The sequence below is a fragment of the Larimichthys crocea genome, chromosome XIX (assembly GCF_000972845.2).
Source record: "Larimichthys crocea isolate SSNF chromosome XIX, L_crocea_2.0, whole genome shotgun sequence".
NCBI lineage: Eukaryota > Metazoa > Chordata > Actinopteri > Sciaenidae > Larimichthys > Larimichthys crocea.
The window spans coordinates 110,323-127,961 of NC_040029.1; the positions used below are offsets into that span (position 1 = coordinate 110,323).

Below are 17,639 nucleotides of genomic sequence, written 5' to 3' on the forward strand. Positions count from 1 at the left end.
TCCGGTTGGTTGGTGCGGTGGTTATGCTCACTAGCCTCAGCCACAGGTGCCGGCTGGACAGGAGCCCTCGCGGCCCCGCGGAAGAGCCGCCGCTGGAGGAAGAAGAGTTTGAGCTCCCAACTTCATCGCGTCCGCTGGGGCCACGACGACGACGGACGACGAGAGGCCCCGACGACCGGGCAAGTTTAGCTCGACCCCGGACACGAGATACGTCAGCAGACAGAGGGCCCGTGCCGAGCGGCGAAAAAAGGCGAAGTCAGTCGGCGGCTCTCAGGGTGGACTCACAGCCCGTGGGACGGTTAGCCCGCGCCGGCGCGCAGAACGGCGGCGGACCAACGGCTGCCGGAGGGCGCGCTACAAAATAAAAGCACGACGAACGAGACGCGCGGGGTGTACGGGTTTGACAGGTAAAAAAAAACCGGAAGTGGGGGTGTTTTTTATTTTGGGAACGCAGACCTGACAGGTCCAACACAAACACAACCTGTGACGGCAGAGAGCAAGCTGTCACATTAAGACTCGTATTGTCGATAGTTATAAAAGGTTAAACAACAGACAGGGAATTAGGGGGGCGCCAGTTGAGGTTTCGGGAAAAAATAAGCGCAGGGAGGAAAACGGAGGGGGAGGATGGTATGAGCGAGGAGAGAGACAGGTGGGAGGAACAACGAACAGTAACCAGAAAGTGGGCCACGTTGTCCCCCACCGGAGGCGAATCTTAGGGAGCTCGGGGTTCCTGGATCACGGGTCCGTGGCCTACAGTGCGGTGGCGGGTGTGGGACGGTTGGTGCGATCTCTCCGGAGGGGATGCGAGGGGTCGTTAATTGAAATAGACCGGAACTGCGATGACAACTCTGAATGTCCGGTGGCAAGACGATTGGGCGGAATAGGCTAATGGCAGGATGGTTAAGGTGAGGGGGTAAGAACATAGGTACAGAACAGGAAGGACGTGACCGAAGAATAAGATAGGACGGATAAGGATATATACTAAGGAATAATATAAACAAATACCGATAGATAACATGATACGAAGAATAATCAGATAACCAGGAGAGAAACAGACTGGTACACGACTACGACTTACGACGACTACTAAGTAATACGGAAATACTGTCAAGTTAAGTATAGAAACAACAGTGTAGAGAACACTCAATAACTGTAAATGTGAAGAAGAATAACCGGAGAGAATAATAGTAAGGCCTCTTTCTTCTTACCTCAAGCTTATCTCTACTACCTAAAATGTTTCAATTAGGAATATGAACAGTTCAAGAATATGCTACTAATTTATATAAACCAATAGGCGGGCGGGTGGCTTCAAATACTCTCCCCCCTTCGCCATCCAATACCACGACTTACATCATGACCCAGTATTGTAACTTAAGAAGCAACAGCCCTTACGCACCATGAAGATCTGATCTTCGTACTTATTCGTACACTTTTATATTCTCATATGAACCCAACAGTACTGCACGCACCATAATTTACCCCACTTCCATTACTTATTAATATTCACCAACTTACTAATAATAATTTATTTATTCAATCTTATCTATGCTCTATATGATGCTCCCACATGGCACGGTGGCATATCCTATAACCACATTACACTATATAATAATTATGTTACCAGGTCTACTCACCGCATCACTATCATATAATCCCTTGTTTCAGTGTTTTATTCGAGCTTGTTCTCTTTTAGTAACCCAAAACTCTTCATCCTTCTTCTATGCGATCACGACCACCGGAGCGGGTCTTCTTGAAAGGATCGCCCGCTGGGTCACCTTTTCCGGTCGCTTGTTTGACTCTCCACAACATCTAGCGGAGGGGCGAGCTTAGGAGCTAGACGCTCAACATCGATTGTTGACGGCAGCACGGAGAACGACAAAACATGTCGGCACACGGTGAGCGCGGGCTTCGAACCCACTCTGCGGGTTGTTTTTTGTGGCGGAGAAACAGGGTGTGTGTGTTTGTGTGTGTGTGTGCGCTCCGTGTGTGGGTAATTAAACGTGGCTAACTGTTAGCTCTGTTAGCTCCAGGCCTGGACTCAGTGTTGTAGCTGCTTAGCTCGAGGCAGCTGATTGGAGCCACTAAACAAACATTTAAAACCAGAAACCTGCTGATATGAGGCCGGGTATGAAGCGGGTGGTTAGTATAAAAGCGAAAGTAAAGCGTATGTATGTGTGTGTGTGTGTGTGTGTGTGTGTGTGTGTGTGTGTGTGTCTTTAATGAACTTTGTTTTTGTTGTTTTAAGGGAGCGAAAATACACACACACATGCGCAGTAGTGGTAATCGGCGTCAGGCCTGACTGTACCGTAAATGATTCCATAACCCCGGTCGCTTCGGGAATTCACGATGTTGCGATTTGCAACTTCAACGCAACTTCAGTGAATCCCCGTGAGTTGCAGATTTTAACCAATCACCGCGATTTTTCCGCAACTTCCGCGCAGTCTGCCCAGGGGATTCAACTCGGCGGGTCAGAGACAGCTGCACGGTGCGGGAGGATTTCCTCGTGGGACCTCTCCCCGGTGCTGACTGGCCTCCGCCGGGCGCATTTCCTCCGCGGTGGCTCTGGGTCGGCATGGAAATACTCTGAGGCGAAGGTGGCTCACGGCTCCGTCCGCGAGGTTTACAGCACCCGTCCACCTGCCCCTCTCCGGGACAGTCAATTTACGTATGACCCGATTAGTCGATTAATCGAAAAAATAATCGGTGATTAGTCGACTATCAAAATAATCGTTTGTGGCAGCCCTAGAGGGAAGACGGTAGAAAGTAGCTTTGAAACCGAGGACACACCTGTGTGGCGGCATTTAGGATTCACTATATACACAAATACAACCGTGAGAAACTGACAGACAAAACCAAAACAGCATGTCAATAATGCAAGAGACTGCAACATATAGCGGCAACACGAGCAACATAAAGTAACGTTCGAGAGGAAAACTCACACCAGTTTACTGTGAGATCGTTTCTGAAGAAAGAAGATATTTGTCATTTGTGTTGTTTAAGATGGAAGTCGCTTTAACTTTTTACAAGCGAACACAAACTGTTTGACAGTTTCTGTAAAGAAAACACCTCAGATTTTTTTTCCTATGATCATTTTATTTGGTCTGTGGCTCATTTTGATTAAAAAAATGAATAAATCGTGAACCGTATCGAGTCGTGAGTTGAGTGTATCGTTACATCTCTAGATATCAGACAGCCGAACAAACACAGAGTGTTGTGTACGCAAAAAGCTGGACATCTACCTTTTAAAAAACCTCCAGCTCTTCAGCGAACGCCTCCTCTCCAACACGACCAACAAGTGATAAATCCACCCCTTTAATAGTTGGCACAGCTTTCTTATCGCACTGCACCTTGATCGTTCCCTTTCAGATTCAGCTCTGTTAGTTTGAAGCTTTTCTTATCGCTCATGCTCCGATTGATCCAGAATCAAGTTTACAGCCGGTTACAGGAATGTGACTCGGTGCAGCTGTGGCAGGATGAACATTTAGTGTTGAAACAGGAGCTGACGTGCAGGTGTCTGACAGTAAATGTTTTTGTTTTGCAGGCTCACCTGTCCGATCACCTTTAACTTGATGTACTCTCCGTCCTTCTTGTCTCCTCCGTCTTGGCTGGATGGTTTCGTCTCCTTCAAAACAACAAAAACAAAAGTTCATTTAAAGACACACACACACACACACACACACACACACACACACACACATACATACGCTTTACTTTCGCTTTTTATTTACTAACCCCGCTTCATACCCGGCCTCATATCAGCAGGTTTCTGTTTTAAATGTTTGTTTAGTGGCTCCAATCAGAGCTAGCCTCGGAGCTAAGCAGCTACACACTGAGTCCAGGCCTGGAGCTACACGAGCTAACAGTTAGCCACGTTAATTACCCACACACGGAGCAGCACACACACACACAAACACACACACAGCCTGTTTCTCCCGCCACAGAACAACCCGCAGAGTGGGGTCGAAGCCCGCCGCTCACCGTGTCCGACATGTTTTTGCTCCGTGCTCCTCACAATAGATGTTAGCGCGTTAGCTCCACTCGCTGATGTTGTGAGAGTCTAACAGCGACCGGAGGTGACGCAGCGGGGCGACCCTTTCAAAGTAAGAGCCCGCTCCTTCTTCACATGGAAGTAGATTTTGTTACTCAGCTCGAATAAAATGTAAATTATTGACATGATGCGTGAGAACATGTTTTTATATAGTGTTGTATAGTATGCACACCGTGCACATGTGTATCTCTATAGATATATTATTATTATTATTATTATTATTATTATTATTGTTATTATTATATACTGTTGTTATTATTAGTAGTAGTAGTATTATTAATGTTATATACTGTTATTATTATTATTAGTAATAGTAGTAGTATTATTATATGCTGTTGTTATTATTAGTATTATTATTAATGTTATATACTGTTATTATTATTAGTAGTAGTAGTATGATTACTATTATTATATACTGTTATTATTATTACTATTATTATTGATTTAATTACTGTTGTTATTATTATTATTATTATTATTATCATTATATACTATTATTATTATTAGTATTAATGTTATATATTGTTATTAACAATAACATTACCATCATACCATTAGTACTATTACGACCATCTTCTGCAAAAGGAAATTAGGTTGTCATAGCAGTCCGGTATATTTAAATGAAATAAAATAGAATAAAATACTGAGGTAGAAAAAAAAAACACAGAATGGGACAAGGACAGTTGATACACAAGATAAATAGATACATAAGGTGCAGTGGCAAGATGATGTTAATGTTATTGTTAATAACAGTATATATAATAAGTTTAATAAAATGAGATTTTTTAAAACTCCTCTAGCACACATGTTGCATTTCTGTTGTTTAATTTTAAACATTATAAATAACATAAAGAGTATTAATGTGACAGCATTGCTCTCTGACGTCACAGGTTGTGTTTGTGTTGGACCTGTCAGGTATGATGCCCAAAATAAAAAACAAAACACTTCCGGTTTTTTTTTAACCTGTCAAAGTAAAACACAGAACACGCGGCTCAGTTCGTCCGTGCTTTTATTTTGTGGAGCGCGCCTCCGGCAGCCGTTGGTCCGCCGCCCGTTAACTTGACGCAGCCGGAGCGGAGCTAACCGTCAACCGGGCTGTGAAAGTGCAAACAAAATGAGAGCCGCCGACTGAAACTTCGCCTTTTTATCGCCTGCTCGGACACGGAGCCACTCTGTCGGACTGACGTTCATCGTGTCCGGGGTCGAGCTAAACTTGCCCGGTCGTCGGGGCCTCGTCGTCGTCGTCGTCGTCGTGGCCCCAGCAGGACTCGAGTGAAGTTGGGAGCTCAAACTTCTGCTTCCTCCAAGCGGCGGCTCTCCGCGGGGCCGCGGGGCTCCTGTCACCGGCCCTGTGGATGAGGCAGTGAATACACACCCAAACCAACCACCAGGTAGGATAATAAACATGTAACCGCTTCACATTCAGAGATTTAACCAGCTCTGTGTTTTATTTTTTTAAAACTGGAGACAGCTTTGAACAGCTACGCGGCTAGTTAGCATTAGCTTAGCTTGACAACTTCCCTGGCCTGACACGGAAACTACACCAGCTACATATGTGCGTGTTTTCATCACACCTGGACACGACTAATTAATTAATTAAGCGCATTTTAGGCCGCAGCTCGTGCTCGCCGGATCACCTAGCAACAGTTGTTAGGTCTTTTATTTCTTTACGGTTCCAGCTCGCGCTGCTACAACGTTTAATTTAAAAAAGCTAATTATCCACAACAAGGAGGCCACAGCTGGGTGTTTGGTGTCAACAAGCCCACGGTGATCTGCAAAACACAGGTCAGATCAACGTGATCGGCAGGTTTCTACGTCACGGTGATCGATCAGCAGCGATATCTGATCAGCTGAGAGGGCCAGAGTCTGATACTGATACAACTATGAATATGAGGACAGCTAGTGATGGACATTAGATTAGATATACTTTATTCATGCCACCACGGGGAAATGTACTTGTACAGCAGCAGAGGAAAGACAGAAATATCTATAACCTACAATAAAAACAATCAACCTTCAAAACAGACAAGTACTGAGGATATATAAAAAGAGTATTGCAAAGAAAGTGACCATGATATAAATAATAACCGCAAAGGTATGAATGAAATAAAATGAGACTACGACATGATCAGGTGTTGTAAAGTCTGACCTGTATTTTATTGTGCTGGATTTTGTCATCTTTAAGGATTTGACCTGTGCCGTGAAAATGTATCTCCTATATATATATAGGGTTCCCACGGGTGCTTGAATTCCTTGAAAATGCTTGAATTTCAATTCAGTGTTTTCAAGGTTGTGAAAATGCTTGAAATTTGTGTGATGTCTATTTGTCACTGTTATTGCGCTATGGTAGTTACACAATACACCGCTCACAAGCTGAGAATACAAGCCAATTCACAATTAGTTAAAAATCAAAACAGTCAATCTACCACCATATGAAATAATGCTAATTAGACCCATATCATTATGCCATACAGTGGCACCGCTGCGCTTCCCATGACCATCATGGCAAACACAACTAGTAGGCTACCTATTTAAAGGTGCTGGAAAAATGGAAAAACTGGTGCTTGAAGGTGCTTGAAAAGTGCTTGAATTTGTTCATGAAAAAGGTGTGGGAACCCTGTATATATTGTGCATGAAAGCCAGTGGTTTTTATACGTTTTCCTGCTGAAGATCTGTCTTTAACATTTTTCTCGAAACAAAACAAAAAGATAAAAAGACAAAACACTGATCTGGCAGGAAGAGCAAAAACAGTTTACAATCACTCGTATTTCTGGTGTTTCTCTGGCTGCATTAATGATCATTTTGGCTGCAGTTTGCTGATTAACTTTGATCGTATTTTGCATGTAAACCTGATTATGTTGTAGTTTCTGTTCCTACTACTCACTCACTAGCTTTTATACTTATTTTATTATGTATTATTTGATCTGTATTTATAATTTACATGCCCACTTTACTTCTAGTACTCGTTTTTTGCACGTCTGCACACAAACTGTCTGTTATTACTTCTGTCGTGTATATTACACATTTTCTGCTGCTGTTACGAGCGAACTTCCCCCGTTGTGGGATAAATAAATCAAATCAGATTTTATTTGTATAGCCCAAAGTCACAAAGTACATTTGCCTCAGAGGGCTTTACAATCTGTACAGGGAGTGACGCCCTCTGTCCTTAGACCCTCGGTTCGAGTGAGGAAAAACTTGCCCACAAAAAACCTTTAACAGGGAAAAAAGGTGGAAGAAACCTCAGGAAGAGCCACAGAGGAGGGATCCCTCTCCCAGGACGGACAGACGTGCAATAGATGTGACGTGTACAGAACAAATCAACACAACGTCTCTTTCAGGGTTTTGCCTAGTCAGGCATGGTATTGGTCGAAGATGCAGTGTACAGGACAAATCAAAACAAACAAATTACAATGAATGATGAAGTATAATCTAATCCAAAATTAAAGTTTTAATCTGCTCTCCACGTTGCCGCATCAATAATATTAATCCAAAAATATGATATAGTGAGTACGTTTCTGCACATACTTCTACTTTTACTACAGTATCAATAAAGAAAATGACTCTTTGCATCACTGAGGTGAATAAAATCCTCAAACTTTACCACCTCAGAATATATTCAGCTCTCCAAGTAGCGCCACAAAAACAGGCGATAAAATACAGTCGGCCGACACTGTTCAGCAATTTTTTATCGCTGACTGTCGTTGGATCCTGAACAAAACCAGTTCAGCCACCGGAGCTGCTCCCGATCGTGCTGTTTCTGAACCATTTATTTCACCTCCCGTCACATCTGAACTCGTAACTAATCGTGGGTGTAAGGAACCTGCACGAACGTGACCTGACTGAGTGTTTTCATTCAGATTCTTGCAGTATTGATGGTATTAATTGTATAAATGACATCTTAGAGATGCTTTTGTGTGACACCAGTGGTGCTTGTACCACAGTTTTATTTATATATACGGACGTAGCACAGTTCACTCAAAGCACACCGTGAATTCAGCCTATAAAATGATCGTGAATGTGAATCAGCACCTCTTTAAAACCGCGTCATAACCTTCACGATGATAGGATTTATTGTAGGGTTGCTTATCAGACTTATATTTAGCCTCATGGATCTAATAAACTGCATGTGAGTGCGTCATGATAAAAGCAGTGTTCTTGAAAAAGGAGCGTCTGTGTTGCTCACAGATCTGCTGATCAGTCTCCAGACTCTTAACTTGTGTCCCCATCAGCCGCACTTGAGGATTTATGTTGTCCCTTTGCTGTTGCAGGAGAAAGGAATCCCTTTGATGGGAGAATCCTCTTTCCTGGCCTCCTGGGTCAATCGCCGTGCCATGATGATGGGTACGTATGTGTGTGTGTGTTTTTAAGATAGTGTTACTGTCTGGCTGCAAGCCAGCTTTGTCTTTTGTCAGACCTGCAACCCCGAAGAATGTTTTTCCTCCTCGAGCAGTGTTTCTTTGACATCTTTGTCTCACAGTAATCCCTTGTGTTATGTATTTCAGTGTAGGTAGCATTCGACACGTGACAGCTGCGTGTCTGCAGAGATAATAAAGTGTATACTCGCGCTCTGTTAACTGTTTATATTCAAGTATTTGTTTTTGTGAAGTCATTTAGCTTTCGTCCAGTTTTTAATCTGTTAAATAATCTGAAACGTTGTCGTCGCTCAGATGAGCAGGAGGCGCTGAACTCGATCATGCAGGACCTGGCTGAACTGCACCGCTCCAGCCGTCCTGCCACGTTCCTGACGGACCTGGGCAAACCCAAAGCCTCGTCGCCCAAGAACCAGGTGACCACTCTGATAGACATAAACCTAATGCTGGGCAATAAAGACTCAATGAAACGTTGTCCTGTTGCTAAATCTCATGTCTTTCCAACAGAACGATGTCAGAGTGAAGTTCGAGTTCAAAGGGGAGAAGAGGTGAGGCTTGAACCAGGTTTAACGCATTAATCTTGTCATTGGAGACCTCTAATGTTCCCTCCTGACCTCTGACCTCTCTCCTCCTCTGCAGGATCCTGCAGTTCCCTCGACCCGTCAAGCTGGACGACCTGAAGGCGAAAGCTAAGGTGGCTTTCGGTCAAACGATGGACCTTCACTACACCAACAACGAGGTGAGACTTCACAGGCCTGCACCTACTTTTAAACCGGATATTCAACAAAATGGATATGAAGACTGAAGTTGTGTTTTCGTCTTGCAGTTGGTGATTCCGCTGACCACTCAGGACGACCTCGACAAGGCCGTGGAGCTGCTGGATCGCAGCGTTCACATGAAAAGCCTGAAGATCCTCCTGGTGCTCCAGATGTCCTCTCAGGTCAGCAGCTTCTCACGTTCCTTCCTCCACCTTGATTTTGAGTTTCCCGCTTTTAGAAAATGTTTGTTTAACCTGTTTTGTTTCTCCAGAACTCTTCCTCCAATATGGACCTATTGCCGTCCCACGAGGATCTGGACAACACAGAATTCAGGCCTGACAAGAAGAGCATGCTGGCTTTGATAGGTGGTGAGTAATGACAGACGTGATTTTACCCCAGAATAAATGTAGACAGTGCACAGCTTCATCCAGTATGTCTCCGCCAACCTCAGGCTCGCATTCGACCGACCGCAGCTCGCCTCCTCCAGGATACATTCCCGACGCGCTCCAGCAGGTGGCGAGGAACGGCTCCTTCACCAGCATCAACAGCGAGGGAGAGTTCATCCCTGAGAGCATGGACCAGGTGCGAGTGCTGACTTTGCTATTTACACCAGCTGCTTTATTGAGTCCTGCACAGAAGAGGATGTGATGACTGGGAGATTGTGAGTTTTTTTTGTTTCTTTCCTGAAGATGCTGGACCCGCTGTCCATGAGCAGCCCAGAAAACTCGGCGTCTGGAAGTTGTCCCTCTTTAGACAGCCCGCTGGACAGGTCAGGACCTCAATGATTGTATTCATACAACAATATACTGAAGGGAACATCTTTGTGTTTGTGATTGATCGTTGTGAATAAATCAAGAATGAAGATCAGTTATATTTTACTACATTCTCACTCAGCTCTTCATAATTCAAGCGTGAGAACAGACACACGAATAAGACATGAGGAAAGTTATTCAGCAGAGATGCAGCTAGCAAAATGTTACTCAGTGTTGTTTCTTTTTAATGTTTTCATGTTGTGCAGTGACTACCCGAAGTCCAGGATGCCTCGAGCACAGAGCTACCCAGACAACCATCAGGACTTTCCAGGTAAACATACCAAGAACAGTTGGTTTAAACAAGAAGAGTTGTGAGTAAGATTAAATTTAAATCAACAGACAAACCTGACTTCATTTGAACGATATCAGCGCACCGTTTAATCTCGGTCCATTTATATTGGACTAGATGGACTGCCATGCTACAGCTGACATGGAACAACTGGAAATATTCCTTAGAAACTGTGTCGTGTTGTTGCGTTATAGAACTTCTGTTAGTACGTGCGAGTACATGTGTGTGTATATTTACCCCGGTACAAGAAAAGCGGAACCGCGACTCGAGACTGTGGACGTTTGTGTCGAAACGTTTTAATAGCCGATGAATGAAAAAGGAAAAAAAAACTATTTACAGGCTGACTAAAAAGTTACATTTGAGCCGGTCTCTGTTGTTGTTCTGGGTTCTTCATCGGCCTCCCCTTCCTCTCTCTAGAATACGACATCCCGGTTTTTGAGAAGTCGGGGAAAGGTGGGACGTACCCGCGACGATACGGCATTCCCTTCGGCCTTCAAGATTACAGCGATGGTGGGTAATTTTTTTTCCTTAATGATGCCCAAACAACACAGCTGCATGATCATATTCACACTGTTCCTCTTCCTCTTCTTCTTCTGCCCGGCAGGGAGGAAGACTTTCCCTCGAGCTCGCCGAACGCAGGTTCACGGTTTCCGCTCGCCAGTCAGCTTCAGCCCGACCGAGCAGTCGCCCAGCACCAGCAGTGGCAGCAGCGTCTTCACCCCTGACCTCGAGGAGGCCCCAGGGCCGGCCAGGAGGCCGCGGAGGGGCAGCGACATCGAACCCAACCCCAACCCAACTGCTGCTCCAACCCTGTCTGTCATGGACATCAGCCCGCCCAGCCGCTGTGAGTCGGACGTCGATTTTATCGAACACGTTTTTGTCTTTCAGTGATTTAGATTGTATCTGATGTTTGTTTGACGCTTCCAGCTCCACGTGCCCCAACCAACTGGCGGCTCGGAAAGCTCCTGGGCCAGGGTGCCTTCGGACGGGTTTTCCTCTGTTATGATGCGGATACTGGACGGGAACTGGCGGTCAAACAGGTTCAGTTTGACCCAGAGAGTCCGGAGACGAGCAAGGTGAGAGTTTGTTCTGTAGTTTCTTAGATATGTAGGAGTGTTTATGAGATACTGAGCATGTCTGAATTCGTTCGTTATGTAGGAGGTGAACGCGTTGGAGTGTGAAATCCAGCTCCTGAAGAACTTGTGCAACGAGCGGATCGTCCAGTACTACGGCTGCCTGCGAGACACGATGGAGCGAACGCTCTCCATCTTCATGGAGTACATGCCTGGCGTGAGTGCTCGCCTACTTTTCACTGTGGAGTTAAAATCAAGTAAATTATATTTTTAAAAACGAGATTTGGCATGTTTCATTTGTGTGGCACTAAAGGGCTCCATCAAGGACCAGCTGAAGTCGTACGGAGCGCTGACGGAAAACGTGACGCGCCGCTACACCCGGCAGATCCTGGAGGGGGTTTCCTACCTGCACAGCAACATGATTGTCCACAGAGACATCAAAGGTGATTTATTTCGTCTTCAGGTGTCGCTTGGCGTTAAAGCTGGTCAGAAATATTCAAAAGATGATCACCCTCGTCTTCTTTGTTCAGGCGCCAACATCCTCCGTGACTCGGTGGGCAACGTGAAGCTGGGAGACTTCGGCGCCAGCCGGCGGCTGCAGACGATCTGTCTGTCGGGAACAGGCATCATGTCGGTGACCGGCACCCCCTACTGGATGAGCCCAGAAGTGATCAGTGGCGAGGGCTACGGACGGAAAGCCGACATCTGGTGAGATCTTTTTGATAATTACGCCTGACGTGGATTTCTGGGTTTCGTAGAAATCAGACTTTATCAGACTTAACGCGTTGTTTTGCTCTCAGGAGCGTCGGCTGCACCGTGGTGGAGATGCTGACGCAGCGGCCCCCCTGGGCCGAGTTCGAGGCCATGGCAGCCATCTTCAAGATTGCCACTCAGCCCACCAATCCCGTGCTACCTGCCCACGTGTCGGACCACTGCCGAGAGTTCCTCAAACGGATCTTCGTAGAGACCAAGCAGCGGCCGTCTGCTGATGAGCTACTGAGGCACATCTTTGTACATTAACCCGACCCCTGGACCTTTAACCACCCCCTGCCCCGCCGCCCCCTTCCACTCCCTGCCTGCCTGCCGAACTGCCAGATACGGCCTTACCTGATAGGGCGTCCTTGCCTCTGACCCCGCCCTCTCCACCTCCATGCTGAAACCACATTGGACCAGAAGGAACTGGCTGGAAGAAGGTGAGGTGTGTTGGCAGGGGTGGGCGGGGGCTCGTACCTGCTCCTCCTGTCTCTGTTTGTATGAGACTGCCATAAAGGACATGGAACTTTATTTTTTCCCCGCAAGTTGCACCTTAATTTCTCAAACGAGGAGTGGTCGAGCACTTCCTCTTGAAGCGATGATAAACAACTTTTTTTTTATGTTTGTACGGTTCCTCTCTTCAAACGTTTTGGAGTTGGGATAGTGTCGTCGTCGTCGTCGTGGACCTACAGGAGGTGATGTCTGACTCTCGAGTGGCCCTGTCCTCCCACCCACCACCACCCCCTCTCATCGCTGACCCGACCCCAGAATGTAGTCTCCTTCCAAAACCCAGAGCGATGGTGAAGACCTGGGCCCGCTGCTATAGACGAAACTAAACCCCAGATGCAGAGAACACTCCCCGAAAACGGTTTCCACTCGTCCTCCGTCTCTCTCGTCTCTCTGCTTTACTGTCTGTAAACTACCTTCCCTCCTCTTCCTCTACCATCTTCGCCGTGTGCCTTTTCTGTTTTTTAAACGCAGTGTCAGAGTCTTGGGTTCATGGATAATCTCCGTTGTTCTTCGCCGAAAAAGTCCCTCAGTGTCGTCTTCTGCCTCCCGGATAAACTGCCTTCGCACCGTTAACCCAGATCCAGCTGATCTCAGTTCAGCCGCTCTGTCCGTTTCTGCCTTTTTTTTCCCGTAACGAGGACTCGGGGTGTTGATCTCACCTCGGCTCGCTTGGTTTGCCAGCCTGCTCTACCTGCCCCCGCTCTGGGCTGGTAGTCAAACATCCTTCAGACTTCTTTCCTTTGTGAAAACCTCGCCGTGCTTGTTCTCTCGCTTCAGAGACGGCAAGATGGTTTTCCTCCTCAGATGCACCCTCTCTGCCTCTTGCTTCTCGGAGTATTCACCTGGCAGACTGGTCGAACTCTTGTCATGGCAGGGCACGTGGATTATCTGCCACCAGAAACTCAGTTTACCGGTACGTCACTGGTACTGCAGCTCACGTTCTGGAAGTCTTTTACAAGTGGACGGCCGAGTGGTGAGCAGAATGTTTAATTTCAGCCGCTGCAGTCACGACATTGACTTTTGTAGTTCTTCAAATACGACAACATGCACACGTCTTTCTGCAGAAGTCATGCAGAAGTCATGCGAGAACTTCCCCTGAATTAAAAATACAGAACTAAATCCACCAAAGCAGAAATAATTAGAAGATGAATCCGGTTATTTTTAAAGCAAAATTAAAAAACACATCTATGCAGGTACACGAAGCATCGTCACCAAACATACACGTATATTAATGAGAGTAGAAGCGTTGCTCTCATTTGGTACCTTTTTAAAGTATCGACGCTGCAAAGAGCCGTCACGTGGACGGTGTTGAAAAAAACGTTCTGCCATGACACGCCAAGTGATTTTACTTGAAGCGGTGAAGCAGGAGAGGCCACAAGCTCACAGCTGATTGGCCAGACGTCTGGCTGTATGACGCTGGTGTCGGTTTTATTTCAAACTAAAGCGTACGACAAGAAGCCCCGGGTATTTTCAGCTGTCTCACGAGCTGCTCACCATCATCGAACCGGTACAATTTACAGACGGCGACGCGTCTCATTTGCTCTGCTGCTGCAATCGGTACCTTCTTTCTTTTTGTTTTCCCGCCGAGGCATCGCCGTGCCATATCAGAGCGCTCTTGTTGTGCTTTCATGGGTCTTCGGCCTCACGTGCACTCCTCCAGTTCAGACACACACTTGAAGACGTTTACAGTATCTCACAGCTTCGTTTCCTCGCACAACAACCGGCGCCACGGACGCCCGCTGTTGCCAAATCCAATGCATCGAAGTCAACTCGTCACTTTAGCCAAACCACAAACGCTCCTTTGCGACATGTGTCGTGTTCCCGCTTGGCTCCCGTCACGGTCTCCTCCCGGGCTGAGCTCCTCATAACATCCGTGTATTGAACAATGACTGATGCGTAGCACCGGCTCCATAACTATGCACCAGTAAGCTGTAAACTCACCGCGTACGTTTTCTACAACCAGCAACACCTCGGCTGATGACCAGCGGTGATCTTATTGGGCAGCTCTGTCAGCAACCAATCATACGCGACTTTGACTCCGTGTGCCACCATAGCAGAACTCGTACATGCGCACCAAAGACCGGATTAATGAAGTACTCGATAACAATCAATGACGCGCCTAGTTCTGCTCATTTTATCATTTTGAGGTTGTAAAATACATTTTTAATATGATTTCACCAGCTACAGAAATGATTCTGATACCCGGCTAACGGTACACTTACCTTAAGCAGAGGTTGACCCGTAACCTACGACGACTCTGATTGGCTAGTACTTGTTGCTTTTGTTGGGTTGAGTGAGATTGGTTTGGGTTAGGGTAAGCCAATCAGAATCAGAGTAGAGGGTATTGATGATATTGAATGACGCTGTCGAACGTGCATTTCTGAAATTCCTATCGAAACACCCAAACAGACGTAATGAGATGTCTTTATCACGTATACGTTACGACGTTAACGTAACCGAATAATCCGACTCTTGGTGTGCGTGTACGAGTCTGCTGGACGTTACCTAACGCAGCAGAGACGTTTGCTCGTTGGCGGAGCTGCAGCTGCATATTTAACGAGATTTTAAAAAGTATCTGTAAGCTCGTATTGAAATCAGACGGGAAGCAGGTCACTTCGTTAAAGGTGCAATCAGTAATATTTCACCAGACCCAACTTTACTCCGTCGTGGTTTAGATTCTTCAAAACGTGTCGAGCGGTACGAACACGCATGCAGACGAGCAATAATCAGAACGTGCGTCCACTGTCCTCGTTTGTTCACCCGAACCCATTGAACTGCAAGCTCGTTAACCAGTGCTGGAAAAGGGTTCGATATGTTTTTGGTACTTGGTGCAAATTGGTGCAACTTGTCTAAAATAATAATTATACACTGCTGAGCTCTGCAGAATGTACATTTAAAAATAATAGAGCACTTCTTTCAAACCAAATCGAGTCGTTCTGTTTGCTGCTGTCGTCGTTCCCTGCAGAGGCCTCGTGTTTTACTGATTGCACCTTTTTTTTTATTTTTAAAGCAGGAGTAAAAATTGTGTCTTCGCCTCATTAATCAACTTTACTGATGATTTTCTCTGTTAGCACTTATTAGACTGAAAGATTCAGGCTTCGGCTGCTCCGTGCTAAATTTTCAGCCGCAGTCTTGAGTCCGCCGATCAGTTGATGGATCCACGCGGGTTGTGGAAGCTTCTCATCTTTGTCCCTTCGCGCGATTTAAAGAAAAAATTAAATAGAATAAAAAAAGGTACGTGTCCAGACGAAGCTGCAGAAAAGAAATCTGCCTCGTGTCGAGAGAAACATTAGTGGTTGTGTCGAGTCTGAGGCGGCTCGCGGTTAAACTGTGTGGAAACGCCGCCCTCACTGGTGAACCTTGACCCGTACGACCATTATGCACTATCTACCATTCACTGACGCTTCTTCACGACCCCCTCGCCAGCCTTCAGCTCGGCTCAGCGACCTTTTTCTTTGCACATTTTATTTTTTATTTTTACACAAGTATGATTGTGTGTGTGTGTGTGTGTGTGTGTGTGTGTGTGTGTGTGTTAGCGATGACTCAATACATGAATGTTAAGGATCTTTTTTTTTTTTTTTTTTTTTTTAATCTTATTTTACCGTCAGATGGCCTCGTTTACCGCCGTAGATGAACTCTTCGGTACCAGTATTTGTCACCTGCAAACGCCAAGATACACCTGTAGTTCTCTTTTCGTGTCTAAAGCCACTGCTGCCACTCCTGAAAGTGTGTGTGTGAGAGTGTGTGTGTATGTGAGAGAGTTTGTAAACGTGCATTTACTGCAATTTGTGATCTTTGGACACTGCGCCCGAAATGCCTTGAGCATTCTGACTGTAAGGGTGAGAACATTAAAATGATAATAATAAAAAATAAAAAAAATTAAAAATGTACAAATGTAAAAAAAAGACCAAAAAAAAGAAATGTACCCTTTTTTAAAAAAAGAAAAGTCCACTTATATCCCACATGTTTGGTCTGTGTATTGTAAAAGAAGCCATGTTTATAATTCTAATTGGTTTGTGACCAATACGCCTGTTTATATCAGATCTGTATATCAGTGGTACGCATAATTTTTTAATATATATTTTTTATTTTACTTTTTTTTAAAAATGGGAGATTTTATGCATGGTTGGGTCCTGAGAGACGCAGCGGTGCCGTCGAATGGTTGCTGTTTTTTGGCAAAAAAAAAAAAAAAAAACGATTCTGGAGTATTGCGACAGCTCTGTGTTCATAATTAAAAACGATTATGATGATGATGAAAACAATAAAAGATATTTATTTCACATCAGAGTGTTGGTTGCTTTTTTAATTCTTCCCCCAGCTTGTATTCTTGGTTGCAGTCTGCATCTTCACCACTAGGTGTCACCAAATCCCAGGACACCAGAAAGAGTCTGTTGGATCGAAGGAGTTATCACGGTTTGTTGCTGCTTTCCACCACTTCTTCCTCTCTGGAGTAGCGACCTTTTGACCCTCCCCAACAGTGTCAAAGTCCTGCACGCTCCAAAGGACCTCAGTTTTCTTAAGCAAGTGGACAAGACGACTTTGACCCACATGGATGCTTTTCTGCCTTTTTTGAAGTGCAATCGGTTGACAAAACACAGCTTGGGTGGATCCACCGTCGTTTAAAGGAAAAGTGTGGTGCTTGACGACGCCACCCCACTACCAAGCAACTTCATTGTTGCACATGTTCCTTTATTACGACGAACAAAGTCCACTGAATGTCGAATCAGGCCAAATCCAGCAAGTGTGTCTGCTTCAGATCTTGTTGATTTTCTCAACTCTCACTTGTTTCCTTCACAGTATTCTTAGCTGCTGAAGGAGCCGTTTGAGACCTCCACAATCTCGTGCGAGGAGCCGTCCAGCACAGAGCCTCTTTGACCGGTCTTGTGCCGGACGCCTGTATTCTCCAGTCTGTAGGCTTCCACCAACTCTTTTTTCAAAGTGTCTAACTTTGAAAAAAAGAGTGGTTAAGCTATGTGAAAATGGGATGGCAGGTAAATAAATATAACTGAGTTCTATCAGGTGTAAA

The 17,639-nt window shown here is 45.5% G+C and overlaps 2 protein-coding genes across 3 annotated transcripts in view; one reads left to right on the plus strand and one right to left on the minus strand.

Moving 5' to 3' along the window:
- Window positions 1-4,109, minus strand: part of sumo1 (small ubiquitin like modifier 1) — a 10,875-nt gene extending 6,766 nt beyond the window's left edge. Inside the window, exons 1-2 of the mRNA XM_010754853.3 lie at window positions 3,979-4,109; window positions 3,548-3,622 (exon numbers count right to left, since the gene is read on the minus strand). Of these exons, the coding sequence (XP_010753155.1) occupies window positions 3,548-3,622; window positions 3,979-3,990 (87 nt within the window). The 5' untranslated portion in view covers window positions 3,991-4,109. The remainder of the gene's footprint in view (window positions 1-3,547; window positions 3,623-3,978) is intronic.
- Window positions 4,110-5,043: 934 nt separating this feature from the next.
- Window positions 5,044-16,893, plus strand: map3k2 (mitogen-activated protein kinase kinase kinase 2). Of its 2 annotated transcripts, XR_003464268.1 has the most exons (18): window positions 5,044-5,439; window positions 8,317-8,389; window positions 8,716-8,834; window positions 8,926-8,966; window positions 9,058-9,157; window positions 9,245-9,358; window positions 9,448-9,544; window positions 9,628-9,758; window positions 9,866-9,945; window positions 10,195-10,259; window positions 10,695-10,787; window positions 10,882-11,121; window positions 11,205-11,353; window positions 11,436-11,567; window positions 11,664-11,793; window positions 11,881-12,058; window positions 12,151-12,543; window positions 16,222-16,893. XR_003464268.1 is itself a non-coding variant. In XM_019258293.2 (17 exons), the coding sequence occupies exons 2-17, from the start codon at window positions 8,335-8,337 to the stop codon at window positions 12,368-12,370; spliced, it is 1,944 nt and encodes a 647-aa protein (XP_019113838.2). In that variant the 5' UTR covers window positions 5,044-5,439; window positions 8,317-8,334; the 3' UTR covers window positions 12,371-16,056. The 2 variants fall into 2 exon arrangements, 1 of the variants encoding a protein (XP_019113838.2); XM_019258293.2 differs by lacking the exon at window positions 16,222-16,893 and having other exon boundaries at window positions 12,151-16,056.
- The last annotated feature ends 746 nt before the right edge of the window (window positions 16,894-17,639 follow it).